Below are 20,925 nucleotides of genomic sequence, written 5' to 3' on the forward strand. Positions count from 1 at the left end.
GGGATATCGCGCACAAGCATGTTTTCCCAGCTTACCGCTGCCGTAAGCAACGCTGGTATTGAGAGTTGAAGTGGAGCTAAGTTAGGCTCAACGCACCCTTTTTTGAGCCTAACGCAGCCCCTCAGACAACTCTAAATACCAGCGTTGTTGGAAGGGTGCGTTGGGAAAAAAGCAGCGTTAGCTACGCGGGTCTTTACCGACAAAACTCTAAATCTAAGCCGATAAGATGGTATTTTCTAGTCAGCTTTCAAGTGCTTCAACTTTTTGGGTATCAAGTCCCTTTATCAAAAATATTAAAATCCTACATACAGCTTTCAGTGTTTCTCAAAACAGGATAACTTTAACTAATAAATGTTTCCATTACAATTGGTTGAATTTTTCACTGGACCCCTGTAATAACTTTGTACACAACATGATTATTTTCTCAGTAATCCCAAGACAGGACTTTCCCACAAACTTTTTACAATTTTTTACATAATTTTTTTCTTGTCAGGGTTTATGTTATGAACATTCTTGTATATTTTCAATTTAAATATGTAACATTGCATTATTGCAATCCTTTTATAAGTAAGGGGTGAAAAAAGCAAAACTAAATACTCTACCAGCAGCAACACACTTAAAATTATGGGGGAATCAAAGTTCCACCAATTTAAACTATAACATATTTGGATAATGTAAGATATTTAGTAAATTGGATATCCCATACTGATCGAGTCATAATAAGATTGACTCACTTTCTAGCCCTGACCTACCTACTCAACAAGACTGATTATATCTCTAATTGTATCCTCCTCATCGCAGGGCTACTCTTTTGGTTTTGCCCAACTGGAAGAAATAAATTGTTTAATAATAGTAATGTTTGCTATTCTTACAGGATTGATGCGAAAACATAATTTATTCTTACCTGATAAATGTATTTATTTCTTAGGTAGTGAGTCCACACTCCTTACTTCTGGGAATTAGATCAACTGGCCACCAGGAGGAGGTCAAAGACACCCTACACCAGAGTTTAACTATCACTCCTACTTCCCTTTCCCTCCCAGTATTACTATAGGGACTAAGAAGAACCATAGGGGTAACAGAGTACAACAAGCAATATACATCCAAGCATTTCAGCCACCAGAAGAAATCTTTGTTTAAAAGACCTTTATTCTCATTTAGTTGGGTCCAAAAGTTTACAGAAACAACGTTTCAAACCTACAACAACGTTTCAAACCTACAAGAGGCTCTTAGTCATGTACGTAGAGCCTATTGTAGGTTAAATGTTGTTCCTGTAAACTTTTGGACCCAACTAAATGAGAATAAAGGTCTTTTAAACAAAGATTTCTTCTGGTGGCTGAAGTGCTTGGAAGTATGATCACTTGGATTCGTGCCCCACAAACGGTGTGCTGTTCTCCTTCCTCCTTGATTCCTGCAACAAGGAATGCCACCACCAAGAAAAATACAAATGGTATTGGCTGGTCCGTGAACTCTCACTAAGAAATTAATTTATCAGGTAAGAATTAAATATATGTTTTCTTTCTAATGGTAGGTGAGAGTCCACAGTCCTTACTTCTGGGAATCAATACCCAAGCTGTGAAGTCCACGAAAAAGAACGGGTGGGACAAGAAAAAAAATAAAAATCCGTAGGTAGGCCTTCAATCAGTAGAAACTACCACCTGAAGAACCTTCCTGCCAAAGGCTGCGTCAGCAGAGGCAAAAACTTCATAGTGGTAGAATTTGGTGAAGGTATGTAAGAAGACAAGTTGCTGCCGTGCATATTTGTTCTACAGAGGCCTCATTCTTAAAGGCTCAGGAAGAAGAGAAAGAACGAGTACAATGGGCAGTATTTCGAGTAGGCAGCTGCTGACCTCCAAGTAAGCCATACGAATCAAACTCCTTAACCAAAAAGATAAGGCTATATCAGAAGCCTTCTGACCCTTTCTCTTACCTGAAAATAAAACGAATAAACTGGAATATTGATGAAAGTCCTTAGTAGCTTGTAAATAAGATTGTAAAGCTCTAACCACATCCAAGTTATGCAAAAGTATTTTCTTAGAAGTGACGGAACTACAATTTCACTATTTATGTTCTCATAGGAAACTACCCTAGGTAAAAAACATAATTTATGCTTACCAGATAAATTCCTTTCCTTCCTTATAGGGAGAGTCGACGGTTTAATTCCTTACTGTTCTTACTGTTTGGAAATACAACACCTAGCCACCAGGAGGAGGCAAAGACACCCCAGCCAAAGGCTTAAATATCCCTCCCACTTCCTCATTACCCCAGTCATTCTCACGAGGGAACAAGGAAAAGTAGGAGAAATATCAGGGTATAAATGGTGCCAGAAGAATAAGATAATAATAGGGCGCTGACCCTTAGACAAGAAAAAATGGGCGGGGGCCGTGGACTCTCCCTATCCGGAAGGAAAGGAATTTATCTGGTAAGCATAAATTATGTTTTCCTTCCTAAGATAGGGAGAGTCCACGGCTTCATTCGTTACTGTTGGGAAAACTATACCCAAGCTCCAGAGGACACTGAATGAATAACAGACGGGAACAAAAAGGAAGAGGCGGATCCTATTCTGAGGGCACCACAGCCATGCAAAACTTTTCTCCCGAAGCTGCTTCAGCCGAAGCAAAATCATCAAACTTGTAAAAATTCGAAAAAAGTATGTAAGGAGGACCAGGTAAGCCGGCCTTACAAACCTGATCCATAGAGGCCTCGTTCTTAAAGGCCCAAGAGGAAAGCCACTGCTCTAGTGGAATGTGACCGTTATCCCTCTCAGGAGGATGATGTCCCGCTGTCCCTTTAAGCTAAGCGGATGACACTCCTTAACAAAAAAGATAGGGAAGTTGAGAGTAGCCTTTTGCCCCTCACACTTCCCCGAAAAGACAACAAACAAACCAAGAGGAAGATTGTCTAAACTCCTTAGTAGCCTGAAGATAGAACTTCAAGGGCGCGAACCACATCCAATGGTGAAGTAAAGTTCCTTTGATAAAGAAGGATTAGGACATCCGTAAGGAACTACAATCTCTTGATTGACCCTTCGCGATCTGACCCATCCTTAGAAAGAAAACCTAATTTAAGTACATAAAACTGCCTTATCTGCATGAAAAAAACAGATAAGGGAACTCACATTGCAAAGCAGAGATCTCAGAAACTCTGCATGCAGAGGAAATAGCCAATAAAAAAGAGAACCTTCCAAGATAACAATTTAATGTAAACGGAATGCAGAGGCTCAAACGGAGCCTGTGCAAAACACAAAGAACAAGATCCCTATTTAGAGCCTTAACAAAGGACTGCATGTCTGGAAGCTCAACCAGTCTCTGTGCAATAAAACCGACAGGGCCGAAATCTATCCCCTCAGGGAACTAGCAGAAAGGCCCTTCTCCAGTCCATCCTGGGAAGAAAAGATAAGATCTTGGCAACCTTAACTCTGTTGCCAGGAAAAAACCACCGCTCTTCACATCAGAATAAGTAGGTCCTCCACCTTTGTGGTAGAATACCGCTGAGTAACTGGTTTACGAGCTTGAATAAGAGTATCACTGACACCTCTAAGAGAAACCTCTCTTGGCTAAGACTAAGTGTTCAATTTCCACGCAGTCAGCTTCAGAGAATCTAGATTTTGATGAACAAATTGACCTTGTAACAGCAGGTCTCTGCGACAAAGGTAACTTCCACGGAGGAGATAAGGACATCCCCACCTAGATCCACAAATCACATCCTTCTCGGCCATGATGGAGCAATTAGGATTACTGATACCCGCTCCTGCTTGATGTGGGCCACCACTCGAGGAAGAAGTGGTAATGGAGGAAAAAGATATGAGTTTGAACCTCCAGGGCACTGCTAGTTGCATCTATTAGATCCGCTTGGGGATCCTCGACCTCGACCCGTACCAGTGTAGCTTTAGTATTGAGACGGGATGCCATGAAATCTATCTCCGCCGTCCCCCACTTGCCTGCATATCTCTGCAAACACCTTAAGATGGAGAGACCATTCCCCTGGGTGGAAGGATTGCCTTCTGAGAAAATCCGCCTCCCAGTTGTCACACACCGGAATGTGGGATCGCTGACAGCGAACAGCTGTGGGCCTCCGCTCACTCCAGAAATCTGAAGATAATTCCTTAATTGCCAAGGAACTTGTCGTTCCCCACCCTAATGATTGATGTAAGCCACCGAGGATATATTGCCTGATTGGAATCTGATAAACTGGGACAAACCCAGAAGTGGCCAAGCCTTCAAGGCATTGAAAATTGCCCGTAGTTCCAAAATTGATCGGGAGGGAGGATTCCTCCTAAGTCCTAACCCTGTGCCTTCCTGGCACCCCAAACAGCTCCCCATCAGATAGGCTTGTGTCCGAAGTCCACACTCTCCCAGGATGGTCTTAAGAAGGGGACAGATGATCTGGACGAGCCACCAAGAGAGCGATTTTCTTAACCGGCTGTCTAATACAAAACTGTCTCAGATGCACAGTTGTGATGATCTCCGCCGTAAACTGGATCTTTAATGCAAGTACGGTCATCCAAGATGGCGTCCCTTGCATTCCTATTGGCTGAAAGGTTTCAATCAGCCAATAGGATTAGAGCTGCTAAATCCTATTGGTTGTTCCAATCAGCCAATAGAATTTGAGCAGCTCTCATTTCTATTGGCTGTTCCAATCAGCCCAATAGGATAAGAGCTCAATCATTGGCTGATTGGCACAGCCAACAGGATGAGAGCTGCTCAAATCCTATTGGCCGAATGGGGCAGCCAATAGGATTTTAGCGGGTTCTAATCCAATTGGGTGATTGAAACCTTTCAACCAATAGGAATGCAAGGGACCGCCATCTTGGATGACGCCACTTGCATTCAAGATCAGTTTACGGCGGAGACCTTAATTGAAGAGAAGCTCCTCGTCGGATGTCTTCAGAATGGACCCGCTCACGCCGGATGTCTTCAGGATGGCTCCGCTCTAGATGGATGAAGATAGAAGAGGCCACATGGATGAAGACTTCGCCAGCTGGATGAAGATGAAGAGGCCGCCCGGATGAAGAATTCTTGCCGGCTGGAATGGATCCTTCAAGCGGAACTTCAAGAACTGTAAGTGGATCGTCAGGGTAGTGTTACGGTTATTTAAGGGGTTTTTTGGGTGGGTTTTATTTTTAGAGTAGGGTCTGGGCACGTAAAAGAGCTAACTGCCCTTTTAAGGGAAATGCCCATATAAAAGCCCTTTCAGGGCAATGGGGGAGCTTAGGTTTTTTAGATAGGGTTTTTATCTGGGGGGTTGGTTGTGTGGGTGGTGGGTGTGTTTGTATTATTTTTTTTTACAGGTAAACGAACCTGATTTCTTTGGGGCAAAGCCCCGCAAAAGGCCCTTTTAAGGGCCATTCGTAGTTTATTGTAGGCTAGGGTTTTTTTAATTTGGGGGGCTTTTTTATTTTGATAGGGCTATTCGATTAGGTGTAATTCTTTTTTATTTTTGATACTGTGGTTTGGTTTTTTTTTTTTGGAACTTAGTGTTTTTTTTATTTTTTGTAATTTAGCATTTATTTATTTTTGTAATTTTAGTAATTTTTAATTGTAGATTTAAATAATTTGAGTAGGGTTAGGGTTTTTTAATATTGTAATTTAGTTAATTTAATTGGTAGTTTAATTTAATTTTAGTATAATAGTTAGGGTAGGTTAATTAATAGTTTTAATATAGTTTTAATTTAATTCTACAGGTAAGTTTTAATTTATTACAGAATAGGATGTTGAAATTTTAATGTAAAGTTAGCGGGTTTGTTAGGTTTTGGGGTTAATAGCTTAATTAGTTTATGGCGAGTGGGGGGCTGGCGGTTTAGGGGTTAATAGGTTTAGTTTATGGTAGTGATGTGGGAGGCCAGGGTTTAGGCTTTAATTTAGTTGTGGTAGGTCCGGGAGCGGCGGCATAAGGGTGATTACTTTTATTAAAGTTTGCGGCGGGTGTCAGGGAGCGGCGGGATAGGGTTAATAAATTTTATTAGCTTGCATCGATGTCGGGGCGGCAGATTAGGGGTGTTTAGACTGGGGCTTTATGTTAGGCGTGTTAGGTGTACACGTTACTGGTTTTCTACCATAGAAATCAATGGGATATCTGGCAGCATCGAACATAGCTTTCGCTGCTTTCAGACTCCCATTGATTCCTATGCATCCATGGCCTCCAGGGTGGCGGATAGAAAACCAGGTACGCTGGGCCGGAATAGTGGCGAGCGTACCTGTTAGAAATTTGGTTAACTTGCAAAAGGTGTCAGATAGTGCCGAATTTGTATTCCAGAAAATCTGTAATGAACGTAAGCATCGATCTGTGTCGATTTGAGGACCGACGGATCGTATGTTACGTCACAAATTTAACTTTTGACAGTCTGTAGGCTTTGATAACTAGGTCGAATCAAGCTCGACCACAATTACGTTGCGGAATTCCAGTATATTTCAGGTGACGGCTTGATAATATTCCCCACAGGCCTGGACCAAATAAAATCTTTCCTTGAAGGGAAGAGCAAGGAGCCTGGACCTAGAAGTCATATCCGACAGACCAAGACTTGCATTTAGGCAAGTAATTGCATGTTCAACATCACAGATAAAAGAATTAGCAATTCTCAGAGCTTTAATTCTGTCTTGAATATCCTCAAGGGGAGACTCCACTCCAATGAGTTCCGACAATAGAGTCGCACCAGTAGGTAGTTGCTCCGGCAAACGTGGCAAACTGCAGCCCTCCGGTTGAAACAAAAATCCTGTATGTTGAAACATCTTTCTCAGAAAGGTTTCCATTTTCTTATCCATCGGGCTCTCTGAATGAAGAAACTATCCTTAAGAGGGTATAGCAGTATATTTAGCAAGCGTAGAGATAGGACCATCCACCTTAGGAATGGAGCCCCACAAATCCAGTTGAAAGTCCCGGGACCGGGAACAACTTTTTAAAAGTAGACGAGGGGGAAAATGAAGATCTAATTCTTTTCCATTTGTTGTTAATAATGTTCGCCATTTTAACTGGCACAGGAAAGTCAAAGAAACTTTCCTGTCTTCGTAAACTCTGTCTAATTTAGGTATCATAGGTTCTTTAGGCAGTGCGGCCTCTGGAACCTCTAACGTAGACAGAACCTCCTTTAATAAAAAATGCAAGCGCTCAATTTTAAATTCAAAGGACGGGTCCTCCACAGCAGAAAATACAGCTCGCTACAGAAGGTCTAAGCGCTCCTATAATAACGAGCACTGAGAACAAAGTCTATACACCGTACATAACTCTGTGTTTCATAAAATGTAAACGGTACACCGAGCACTAACACACTGCATCGTTCCTAACCCTGGAACTCAACTGGGGCTTGCAACATGGTATTCCTGTGTCCCTGTATCATTAAACTGATGTGAAATGTCTTTTCTGTCTTTGTATTATAATGCTCCCCAGGGACTCTGGGTTCTCACATAGCTCCCAATTTGTAATCCATAAGCAAGTAGCTCGAACAACCTCTATTCTCAACCATCTCCTACTAGGACATGAACAAAAACTAGAGAGAGATGGGAGGGTTTTAAAGTTCTTGTATGGGTTCTTGATCTCCTTCTAGTGGCGGAAAATATATCTCATGATGTTATTGAGGACTGTGGACCATCATCTTTTTACAAAATAAATATATATAGTTTTTATAAGTAAATAAAAACAAAACAAAGGCCTTATTTCTGTTTAAACGGAGTGATAGCAAAAATGCTAAAAAATTCTCTGGTATTTTGGGCAGGTTTTTCTCTGAAATTCCCGGTAGTGAAGGGGTTGAACTATATAAATTTATACACACTCGTATTTATAAATAAATTGTTGAGATTTGTTCATAGGCATTTAGATCAAAATATCATGGGACATAACATTTACCTTCTAAACCAGTAAGATTTAGTTTGCTGCTGAAATCCAGTATATGTAAAAGCCTGAAAAAAAAATGGAAAAAAAAAAAGAAATTAAGTTTGGAATGTTCGTTCTCCCAAACATTCTGTTTATAGCATCGTCATGTCTAAATAATCTTGCTAGAATTTTGGGAAAGGTGGTATATACAGACACGTTTGAATATTTTGTAAGATTAAAGTTTCTCACAACTAGTCTACATACTTCAGAAGATCCCAAAATAAATGTGCATTAAATAATCCATATTATAATTATTATACATTCTATACTAGTACACACTCAAGTGACTGTAGGGACCCCAGTAGTGTTTTACTGACTAACTATGTGTGTTTAAGTTTTCAGGGGTTAATACATAGAGCATGTTATTATAGCACTATTGGTTAGCTATAACACACTAAAAGACTTCCTGTTTGCACTTATGTCTCTTTACCAGTTGTATTTTTTAAGCAAAAACAAAACAAAAAAATCACATTACGAAAGGGTTTATTCCAATAATTAATATTTTAGTGGACATATAATACATTGGTGAATAGGTCATTTTTTCCTAAACACATGATTTTCAACAGCAATCCCATAGTAACCCTACCAGGCCAGATTTAAGGGGAAATAAAAGTGCAATAGTAAAATGCTGTAAATGGAAATGAAACCCATTTTTTTTTTCTTTCAGGATTCAGAAGGAAGTAAATTGGAAAGTTGCTTACATTTGTATATTCTATTATCAAATTTGCTTCATTCCCTAGATATCCTACTAAAGAAACAGCATTGCACTACTGAGAGCTAGCTGAACACATCTAGTCAACCAATCACAAGAGACAAATGTGTGCAGGTACCAATCACCAGCTAGCTCTCACAAGTGTATGATATGTACATATTTTTTAAGAATAAATATCAAGACAACAAAATACATTTGAAAATAGAAGTGAATTTAAAAGCATCTTAAAATGACATGCTCTATCTGAATCATGCAAGTTTAATTTTCACTTTCCTATCCCTTTTAGACGCTAGAGAATTAAAACTATTGAATTACAGTAGTGTGCTAAACCTCTACAACAATGTTAAACACATAGTTAAATTAGCTTCAGAACATTGCACCTGACTAGCTGTTGCCATACTACCAACTCCACAAGCTCGCACAAGAGGTATATTTTAAGCTTTGGATCATGCACAAAGTTATACAGGATCCATAGCAAACAAACAATGGTCGGGTGCTAACAGACGCCTTAGACATTGATTATTGAGAGAAACCAAAACACTAAACAAAATTAATTTTATAGAATGTTATTACTCAGAAGATATCTTCAGATATTTATATACTCATTACTATTATACACATGTATATACTCATTACTATTATACAGATGTATATACTCATTACTAGTATACAGATATTGATATATACACATTACTAGTATACAGAAATTGATATATACTCATTACTAGTATACAGATGTATATACTCATTACTAGTATACAGAAATTGATATATACTCATTACTAGTATACAGATGTATATACTCATTACTAGTATACAGAAATTGATATATACTCATTACTAGTATACAGAAATTGATATATACTCATTACTAGTATACAGAAATTGATATATACTCATTACTAGTATACAGATGTAGAAACAGCACAAGTAGAGCACCAGCAGGACCTTGTACTACAAATAAAGCATGTGATTCTGCTTACCAATGATTCGCAAGAGCATCCTAGGTTGTCTTCTGGGGCTCTTTGGTTAAGTAAGCACTTAGGACGAGATCTTTCCTTGGTGTAGGACGGCTGGTAAACTGGGTGTCTTAATAAGTGGTTTAAGCTGCCATGGGTTCCATTGTTATCTGCAGGCACAAGGCCTAACAAATCTAGATCAAGCAAAGAAAATATTCATTACAATGTCTGAAATCTTATAATATTTAGGTTATTAAGAAATACTCTTAAATCAACATCTTACCACACATTAAATTATAGAGTTCTATGTTCTCAAGGGCTCAACTTCAGTCTTGAATTTGAAAACCAGGACCATAGCCAATAAACAGCGCCTTTATAAAAAAAAATGATGACAAAATTACTGAAAGGTTCACACAATATAGGGACAGGAAAGTCAAAAACAAAATTTATGCTTACCTGATAAATGTATTTCTCTTGTGGTGTATCCAGTCCACGGATCATCCATTACTTGTGGGATATTCTCCTTCCCAACAGGAAGCTGCAAGAGGATCACCCACAGCAGAGCTGTCTATATAGCTCCTCCCCTAACTGCCCACCCCCAGTCATTCGACCAAAGACAAGCAAGAGAAAGGAGAAACTATAGGGTGCAGTGGTGACTGTAGTTTAAAAATAAAAAACACCTGCCTTAAAATGACAGGGGCGGGCCGTGGACTGGATACACCACAAGAGAAATAAATTTATCAGGTAAGCATAAATTTTGTTTTCCTCTGTAAGGTGTATCCAGTCCACGGATCATCCATTACTTGTGGGATACCAATACCAAAGCTATAGGACACGGATGAAGGGAGGGACCAAGGCAGAGCGCTTAAATGGAAGGCACCACTGCCTGTAAGACCTTTCTCCCAAAAATAGCCTCCGAAGAAGCAAAAGTATCAAATTTATAGAATTTAGAAAAAGTATGAAGCGAAGACCAAGTCGCCGCCTTACAAATCTGTTCAACAGAAGCCTCATTCTTAAAAGCCCATGTGGAAGCTACTGCTCTAGTAGAATGAGCTGTAATTCTTTCAGGAGGCTGCTGGCCAGCAGTCTCATAAGCTAAGCGTATTATACTCCTTAGTCAAAAAGAAATAGAAGTTGCCGAAGCCTTTTGGCCTCTCCTCGTCCAGAGTAAACAACAAACAATGCAGATGTTTGACGAAAATCTTTAGTAGCTTGTAAATAAAACTTTAAAGCACGAACCACGTCAAGATTGTGTAAAAGACGTTCCTTCTTTGAAGAAGGATTAGGAAACAGTGACAGTACAACAATCTCCTGATTTATATTTTTATTAGATACCACCTTAAGTAGAAAACCAGGTTTGGTATGTAACACTACCTTATCTGCATGGAAAATGAGATAAGGGGAATCACATTGTAAAGCAGATAACTCCGAAACTCTTCGAGCCGAGGGGATAGCTACTAAAAACAGAACTTTCCAAGATAAAAGCTTAATATCTATGGAATGCAAAGGTTCAAACGGAACCCCTTGAAGAACTTTAAGAACTAAATTTAAACTCCATGGCGGAGCAACAGGTTTAAACACAGGCTTGATTCTAACCAAAGCCTGACAAAACGCCTGAACATCTGGAACCTCAGCCAGACGTTTGTGCAAAAGAATAGACAGAGCAGAAATCTGTCCCCTTAAGGAACTAGCTGACAAACCCTTCTCCAATCCTTCTTGGAGAAAGGATAATATCTTAGGGATCCTGACTTTACTCCATGAGTAACCTTTGGATTCACACCAATGAAGATATTTACACCATATCTTATGATAGATTTTCCTGGTGACAGGCTTTCGTGCCTGTATTAAGGTATCAATGACCGACTCAGAGAAACCACGCTTTGATAAAATCAAGCGTTCAATCTCCAAGCAGTCAGACGCAGAGAAATTAGATTTGGATGGTTGAAAGGACCCTGAAGTAGAAGGTCCTGCCTCAGCGGCAGAGTCCATGGTGGAAAGGATGACATGTCCACCAGATCTGCATACCAAGTCCTGCGTGGCCACGCAGGTGCTATCAAAATCACTGATGCTCTCTCCTGCATGATCTTGGCAATCAGACGAGGGAGCAGAGGAAACGGTGGAAACACATAAGCCAGGTTAAAGGACCAAGGCGCTGCTAGAGCATCTATCAGCGCTGCCTTGGGATCCCTGGACCTGGATCCATAACAAGGAAGCTTGGCGTTCTGATGAGACGCCATGAGATCCAGTTCTGGTTTGCCCCAAAGTTGAATCAACTGTGCAAATACCTCCGGATGGAGCTCCCACTCCCCCGGATGAAAAGTCTGTCGACTTAGAAAATCCGCCTCCCAGTTCTCTACTCCTGGGATATGGATAGCTGATAGATGGCAAGAGTGAGTCTCTGCCCATAGAATTATCTTTGAAACCTCCAACATTGCTCGGGAACTCCTTGTTCCCCCTTGATGGTTGATAGGTCTCCAGACCGGCTTAGACTGGGCAAAAGTTCCCTCTTGTTTAGTGTTAGAGGAAGTTGAAGCTGCGCCACTCTTGAAGTTTCGAAAGGGCCAAAAACTAGACTGTTTGGTCCTTAATTTGTTGGACCTGTCTTGAGGAAGGGCGTGACCTTTTCCTCCAGTGATGTCAGAAATGATCTCCTTCAGTCCAGGCCCGAATAGGGTCTGACCTTTGAAGGGAATGTTGAGAAGTTTAGACTTTGAAGTCACGTCAGCTGACCAGGATTTAAGCCATAGCGCCCTACGCGCCTGAATAGCAAAACCTGAATTTTTAGCCGTTAGCTTGGTTAAATGAACAACGGCGTCAGAAACAAATGAATTGGCTAGCTTAAGGGCCCTAATCTTCCAACGGGGTTTCAACCTGTAGAGCCTCCTCTAGGGACTCAAACCAGAAAGCCGCAGCAGCAGTGACTGGGGCAATGCATGCAAGAGGCTGGAGAATAAAACCTTGTTGAATAAAATTTTTCTTAAGGTAACCCTCTAATTTTTTTATCCATTGGATCTAGAAAAGCACAACTGTCCTCGACAGGGATAGTGGTACGCTTAGCTAGAGTAGAAACTGCTCCCTCCACCTTAGGGACCGTCTGCCATAAGTCCCGTGTAGCGGCGTCTATAGGAAACATCTTTTTAAAAACAGGAGGGGGAGAGAACGGTACACCTGGTCTATCCCATTCCTTAGTAATAATTTCAGAAAACCTTTTAGGGATTGGAAAAACATCAGTGTAAGTAGGTACTGCATAGTATTTATCCAATCTACATAATTTCTCTGGGACTACAATAGTGTCACAGTCATCTAGAGTTGCTAAAACCTCCCTGAGCAATACGCAGAGGTGTTCAAGCTTAAATTTAAATGTAGACATATCAGAATCAGGTTGAAGCATCTTCCCTGAATCAGAAAAATCACCCACAGATTGAAGCTCCCCTGCTTCAGCTTCAGTATAATGTGAAGGTGTATCAGACCTAGCTACTAAAGCATCAGAGAGCTCTGTATTTATTCTATTCCCAGAGCTGTCTCGCTTTCCTTGCAATCCTGGCAGTTTAGAGAATACCTCTGTAAGGGTATGATTCATAACTGCCGCCATGTCTTGCAAGGTATACGCAATGGGCGCGCTAGAAGTACTAGGCGTCCCCTGAGCGGGATTTATAGAATCTGACACGTGGGGAGAGTTAGCCGGCTTAACTTCCTCCTTGTCAATTTCTTCTGGTGATAAATTTTTTAAAGCCAGAATATGGTCTTTATAATCTATAGTAAAATCAGTGCATTTGGTACACATTCTAAGAGGGGGTTCCACAATGGCTTCTAAACATAATGAACAATGAGTTTCCTCTATGTCAGACATGTTTAAACAGACTAGTAATGAGACCAGCAAGCTTGGAAAACACTTTAATAACTGTGAACAAGCAAATAATAAAAACGGTACTGTGCCTTTAAGAGAAAAAAACAATCACAGAAACTGCTAAAACAGTGAAAAAAGCAGTAAATCTTACGAAATTTTTACAGTGTGTATAATAGGCTAAAAGAACATTGCACCCACTTGCAAATGGATGATTAACCCCTTAGTTTCAAAAACGGATCAAAAAAACGATATAAACGTTTTTTAAACAGTCACAACAAACTGCCACAGCTCTGCTGTGGCCCTACCTGCCCATACAACGACTTTGGAAGGCACAAAAACGCTTTAGAGAGGTCCTAAATGTTCAGGGACTCCTTCAGGGAAGCTGGATGTCTCAAGCTGCAAAAACGAATGCGCATTTAGGCGCGAAAATAGGCCCCTCCCAACCTGTACTCACAGTGAGAGGGCCTTAAAAAACTATCCCTAGGCAAAATCTAGACAGCCATGTGGAAAAAACTGGGCCCCAGAATAAAGTTTTATCACCAATATGTAAAAAACGTTTATATACTTCAAGCAAACGTTATATCTATTCAGTAATGTGAGTAAATAAAAATATTACCCTTTACAGCAAGCATGATACCAGTCTTTATTAAATCACTGTAATCAGGCTTACCTTAAATAAATCCGGTATTGTCAGCATTTTCTAGCATATTCATTTCTCTAGAAAAATTTAAAACTGCACATACCTCGGAGCAGGAGAGCATGCTATTCCCCCAGCTGAAGTTACCCATCTCTTCAGTTATGTGTGAGAACAGCAATGGATCTTAGTTACAACCTGCTAAGATCATCAAAGACCAAAGGCAGAACTCTTCTTCAACTTTCTGCCTGAGGCTAAAATAGTACAACTCCGGTACCATTTGAAAATAACAAACTTTTGATTGAAGATAAACTACATTAATTCACCACATCTCTCTAGCTACTTCCATTGTCGAGAGCTGCAAGAGAATGACTGGGGGTGGGCAGTTAGGGGAGGAGCTATATAGACAGCTCTGCTTTGGGTGATCCTCTTGCAGCTTCCTGTTGGGAAGGAGAATATCCCACAAGTAATGGATGATCCGTGGACTGGATACACCTTACAAGAGAAATTAAACTTTCATGATTCAGATAGAGCATGCAATTTTTAAATAGCTTTTCAATTTACTTCTATTATCAAATTTGCTTTGTTTTATTTTTATCCTTTGTTGAATTGGATATCTAAGTCGGCTTAGGAACAATGCACTACTAGGAGTTAGGTGGCTGCACATATGCCTCTTGTTATTGTTCAGCTAGTTCTCAGTAGTGCATTGCTGCTCCTTCAACAAACTATACCAAGAGAATCATCATTTATATCAAAACACATGGGGCCGGATTACAAGTTAAAAGCAAAATATCGCTTCCGCAAAAGCGATATTTGCTCTCAACTTAGTTATACCAGCGCACACAAATTTGTGCCGGTATTAAGAGTTAGGTGTGAGGCCGCATTCACAATGCACAGTAGCTTTGCGCTTGCGAGAGCAGGCTTCCATAGGCACTAATGGGAACCTAGTTCTCATGCATTGAGACATGAGAACCTAGTGCAGCAAAGGGGGTAAGACGTGCAGCGATGGGCAGCAAATGTAAATATATATGTATATGAATGTATACATATATATTATGTGTTTATATGTCTATATACACATATTAACACTTAAATAATATATGTATATAAGCATATACATATATATTTAAAGGGAACACACAGTTTCCATAGACCGCAATGTAAAGGCAATTTTTAGTGCCGTTTTTTTTTTTCTAACACCCCACACTCGCCACTTTTAACCCCTAAAAACTGCCTAGTGCAGTAGTTTTTTATGGGGGGGGGGAGCTAAAAAAAAAGGCATAAAAAAACAAAAGACCCTTGTCATAAAAAAACAAATGTCATAAAAAACCAAAAGACCCTTGTCATAAAAATACAAATGTCATAAAAAACCAAAAGACCCTTGTCATAAAAATGTCATAAAAAAAACAAAAGACCCCAAAAGATCTCTGGTTAATTTTCTGAGAGCTAATAGCTAACGCGAGCATGCGGTAGCAATAACCAGCCACTTGTAAAGGCTAGTTATTTATCATGCTCCCGCAAACGGGCAAATTTGCCTGTTTGCGGGCGAGTGATAAATTAGTGCTCCACTTGTAATCAAGCCCATGACATTTAACATTTGGCATTAAGAGTAATTGCAATCATACTCCAAAAAAAAATAAAAACAAAAATGCTAGAAAGGAAAGGTATTTAAGAACAGATGTTGGCAAGAAAAAATAGTACTTCAGACACAGTTTTAGCACTAGAAATCCACAGATATGTGAAATGAAATTAAATGGACATTACTGATATTTTCCTTTGTTTCATTTAGAAGAAATTACTGGGACACTGATTATTATTAGGTACCTACCAATCAGCACCCAGGTAAACGCTGAGACTGACCACTAGATTGTGAATGTGGTGTCTTTACGGACATTGAAAAAAAGGCTAAACCTGCATACTTTCCACAATTCATAGAAGCAGCTGATACACTATACTATGCTGGAGCTGTACATGCATGTGTGATTTCAATTCTTCAGAAATAAAGGGCCAGCATTATTAAACAAGTGTAATTTATACAGAGCGGGAAAATATTTATTGTGGTTTAGTGTATTATCTGCTAAAGTTTAACTTATACAATCTCCACTGTAGTTATATTTCACAAATATTGGAGAACAGTGCTGAAAACAAAGTAATGCTCATGTGAGAAAAAAACAGAATTTATGTTTACCTGATAAATTACTTTCTCCAACGGTGTGTCCGGTCCACGGCGTCATCCTTACTTGTGGGATATTCTCCTCCCCAACAGGAAATGGCAAAGAGCCCAGCAAAGCTGGTCACATGATCCCTCCTAGGCTCCGCCTTCCCCAGTCATTCGACCGACGTAAAGGAGGAATATTTGCATAGGAGAAACCATATGATACCGTGGTGACTGTAGTTAAAGAAAATAAATGATCAGACCTGATTAAAAAACCAGGGCGGGCCGTGGACCGGACACACCGTTGGAGAAAGTAATTTATCAGGTAAACATAAATTCTGTTTTCTCCAACATAGGTGTGTCCGGTCCACGGCGTCATCCTTACTTGTGGGAACCAATACCAAAGCTTTAGGACACGGATGAAGGGAGGGAGCAAATCAGGTCACCTAGATGGAAGGCACCACGGCTTGCAAAACCTTTCTCCCAAAAATAGCCTCAGAAGAAGCAAAAGTATCAAACTTGTAAAATTTAGTAAAAGTGTGCAGTGAAGACCAAGTCGCTGCCTTACATATCTGATCAACAGAAGCCTCGTTCTTGAAGGCCCATGTGGAAGCCACAGCCCTAGTGGAATGAGCTGTGATTCTTTCAGGAGGCTGCCGTCCGGCAGTCTCATAAGCCAATCTGATGATGCTTTTAATCCAAAAAGAGAGAGAGGTAGAAGTTGCTTTTTGACCTCTCCTTTTACCAGAATAAACAACAAACAAGGAAGATGTTTGTCTAAAATCCTTAGTAGCATCTAAATAGAATTTTAGAGCATGAACAACATCCAAATTGTGCAACAAACGTTCCTTCTTTGAAACTGGATTCGGACACAAAGAAGGCACGACTATCTCCTGGTTAATGTTTTTGTTGGAAACAACTTTCGGAAGAAAACCAGGTTTAGTACGTAAAACCACCTTATCTGCATGGAACACCAGATAAGGAGGAGAACACTGCAGAGCAGATAATTCTGAAACTCTTCTAGCAGAAGAAATTGCAACCAAAAACAAAACTTTCCAAGATAATAACTTAATATCAACGGAATGTAAGGGTTCAAACGGAACCCCCTGAAGAACTGAAAGAACTAAATTGAGACTCCAAGGAGGAGTCAAAGGTTTGTAAACAGGCTTGATTCTAACCAGAGCCTGAACAAAGGCTTGAACATCTGGCACAGCTGCCAGCTTTTTGTGAAGTAACACAGACAAGGCAGAAATCTGTCCCTTCAAGGAACTTGCAGATAATCCTTTCTCCAAACCTTCTTGAAGAAAGGATAGAATCTTAGGAATTTTTACCTTGTCCCAAGGGAATCCTTTAGATTCACACCAACAGATATATTTTTTCCATATTTTGTGGTAAATTTTTCTAGTTACAGGCTTTCTGGCCTGAACAAGAGTATCAATGACAGAATCTGAGAACCCTCGCTTTGATAAGATCAAGCGTTCAATCTCCAAGCAGTCAGTTGGAGTGAGACCAGATTCGGATGTTCGAACGGACCTTGAACAAGAAGGTCTCGTCTCAAAGGTAGCTTCCATGGTGGAGCCGATGACATATTCACCAGGTCTGCATACCAAGTCCTGCGTGGCCACGCAGGAGCTATCAAGATCACCGATGCCCTCTCCTGATTGATCCTGGCTACCAGCCTGGGGATGAGAGGAAACGGCGGGAATACATAAGCTAGTTTGAAGGTCCAAGGTGCTACTAGTGCATCTACTAGAGTCGCCTTGGATCCCTGGATCTGGACCCGTAGCAAGGAACCTTGAAGTTCTGACGAGAGGCCATCAGATCCATGTCTGGAATGCCCCACAATTGAGTAATTTGGGCAAAGATTTCCGGATGGAGTTCCCACTCCCCCGGATGAAATGTCTGACGACTCAGAAAATCCGCTTCCCAATTTTCCACTCCTGGGATGTGGATTGCAGACAAGTGGCAGGAGTGAGTCTCCGCCCATTGAATGATTTTGGTCACTTCTTCCATCGCCAGGGAACTCCTTGTTCCCCCCTGATGGTTGATGTACGCAACAGTCGTCATGTTGTCTGATTGAAAACCGTATGAACTTGGCCTTTGCTAGCTGAGGCCAAGCCTTTAGAGCATTGAATATCGCTCTCAGTTCCAGAATATTTATCGGGAGAAGAGATTCTTCCCGAAACCAAAGACCCTGAGCTTTCAGGGGTCCCCAGACCGCGCCCCAGCCCACCAGACTGGCGTCGGTCGTGACAATGACCCACTCTGGTCTGCGGAAGCTCATCCCCTGTGACAGGTTGTCCAGGGACAGCCACCAACGGAGTGAATCTCTGGTCCTCTGATCTACTTGTATCGTCGGAGACAAGTCTGTATAGTCCCCATTCCACTGACTGAGCATGCACAGTTGTAATGGTCTTAGATGAATTCGCGCAAAAGGAACTATGTCCATTGCCGCTACCATCAAACCTATTACTTCCATGCACTGCGCTATGGAAGGAAGAGGAACAGAATGAAGTATTTGACAAGAGTTTAGAAGTTTTGATTTTCTGGCCTCTGTCAGAAAAATCCTCATTTCTAAGGAGTCTATTATTGTTCCCAAGAAGGGAACCCTTGTTGACGGAGATAGAGAACTTTTTTCTACGTTCACTTTCCACCCGTGAGATCTGAGAAAGGCCAGGACAATGTCCGTGTGAGCCTTTGCTTGAGGAAGGGACGACGCTTGAATCAGAATGTCGTCCAAGTAAGGTACTACTGCAATGCCCCTTGGTCTTAGCACCGCTAGAAGGGACCCTAGTACCTTTGTGAAAATCCTTGGAGCAGTGGCTAATCCGAACGGAAGTGCCACAAACTGGTAATGCTTGTCCAGGAATGCGAACCTTAGGAACCGATGATGTTCCTTGTGGATAGGAATATGTAGATACGCATCCTTTAAATCCACCGTGGTCATGAATTGACCTTCCTGGATGGAAGGAAGAATTGTTCGAATGGTTTCCATTTTGAACGATGGAACCTTGAGAAACTTGTTTAGGATCTTGAGATCTAAGATTGGTCTGTATGTTCCCTCTTTTTTGGGAACTACGAACAGATTGGAGTAGAACCCCATCCCTTGTTCTCCTAATGGAACAGGATGAATCACTCCCATTTTTAACAGGTCTTCTACACAATGTAAGAATGCCTGTTTTTTTATGTGGTCTGAAGACAATTGAGACCTGTGGAACCTCCCCCTTGGGGGAAGCCCCTTGAATTCCAGAAGATAACCTTGGGAGACTATTTCTAGCGCCCAAGGAACCAGAACATCTCTTGCCCAAGCCTGAGCGAAGAGAGAGAGTCTGCCCCCCACCAGATCCGGACCCGGATCGGGGGCCAACATCTCATGCTGTCTTGGTAGCAGTGGCAGGTTTCTTGGCCTGCTTTCCTTTGTTCCAGCCTTGCATTGGTCTCCAGGCTGGCTTGGCTTGAGAAGTATTACCCTCTTGCTTAGAGGACGTAGCACTTGGGGCTGGTCCGTTTCTGCGAAAGGGACGAAAATTAGGTTTATTTTTGGCCTTGAAAGACCTATCCTGAGGAAGGGCGTGGCCCTTGCCCCCAGTGATATCAGAGATAATCTCTTTCAAGTCAGGGCCAAACAGCGTTTTCCCCTTGAAAGGAATGTTAAGCAATTTGTTCTTGGAAGACGCATCCGCTGACCAAGATTTTAACCAAAGCGCTCTGCGCGCCACAATAGCAAAACCAGAATTTTTCGCCGCTAACCTAGCCAATTGCAAAGTGGCGTCTAGGGTGAAAGAATTAGCCAATTTGAGAGCACGAATTCTGTCCATAATCTCCTCATAAGAAGAAGAATTATTATTGATCGCCTTTTCTAGCTCATCGAACCAGAAACACGCGGCTGTAGTGACAGGAACAATGCATGAAATTGGTTGTAGAAGGTAACCTTGCTGAACAAACATCTTTTTAAGCAAACCTTCTAATTTTTTATCCATAGGATCTTTGAAAGCACAACTATCTTCTATGGGTATAGTGGTGCGTTTGTTTAGAGTAGAAACCGCCCCCTCGACCTTGGGGACTGTCTGCCATAAGTCCTTTCTGGGGTCGACCATAGGAAACAATTTTTTAAATATGGGGGGAGGGACGAAAGGTATACCGGGCCTTTCCCATTCTTTATTTACAATGTCCGCCACCCGCTTGGGTATAGGAAAAGCTTCGGGGGGCCCCGGGACCTCTAGGAACTTGTCCATTTTACATAGTTTCTCTGGAATGACCAAATTCTCACAATCATCCAGAGTGGATAACACCTCCTTAAGCAGAGCGCGGAGATGTTCCAATTTAAATTTAAATGTAATCACATCAGGTTCAGCTTGTTGAGAAATTTTCCCTGAATCTGAAATTTCTCCCTCAGACAAAACCTCCCTGGCCCCCTCAGACTGGTGTAGGGGCCCTTCAGAACCAATATCATCAGCGTCCTCATGCTCTTCAGTATTTTCTAAAACAGAGCAGTCGTGCTTTCGCTGATAAGTGGGCATTTTGGCTAAAATGTTTTTGATAGAATTATCCATTACAGCCGTTAATTGTTGCATAGTAAGGAGTATTGGCGCGCTAGATGTACTAGGGGCCTCCTGTGTGGGCAAGACTGGTGTAGACGAAGGAGGGGATGATGCAGTACCATGCTTACTCCCCTCACTTGAGGAATCATCTTGGGCATCATTTTCTCTAAATTTTGTGTCACATAAATCACATCTATTTAAATGAGAAGGA

General features: G+C 41.2%; 1 protein-coding gene across 1 annotated transcript in view; it reads right to left on the reverse strand.

Annotated features, from left to right (window-relative positions):
* The window catches only part of ENPP1 (ectonucleotide pyrophosphatase/phosphodiesterase 1), a 309,412-nt gene that overhangs the window by 60,582 nt on the left and 227,905 nt on the right, over positions 1-20,925 (reverse strand). Inside the window, 3 exon segments of the mRNA XM_053710676.1 lie at positions 7,840-7,895; positions 9,566-9,731; positions 9,821-9,908. Coding sequence (XP_053566651.1) covers positions 7,840-7,895; positions 9,566-9,731; positions 9,821-9,908 — 310 coding nt within the window.

The sequence above is a fragment of the Bombina bombina genome, chromosome 4 (genome assembly GCF_027579735.1).
Source record: "Bombina bombina isolate aBomBom1 chromosome 4, aBomBom1.pri, whole genome shotgun sequence".
NCBI classification, from domain to species: domain Eukaryota; kingdom Metazoa; phylum Chordata; class Amphibia; order Anura; family Bombinatoridae; genus Bombina; species Bombina bombina.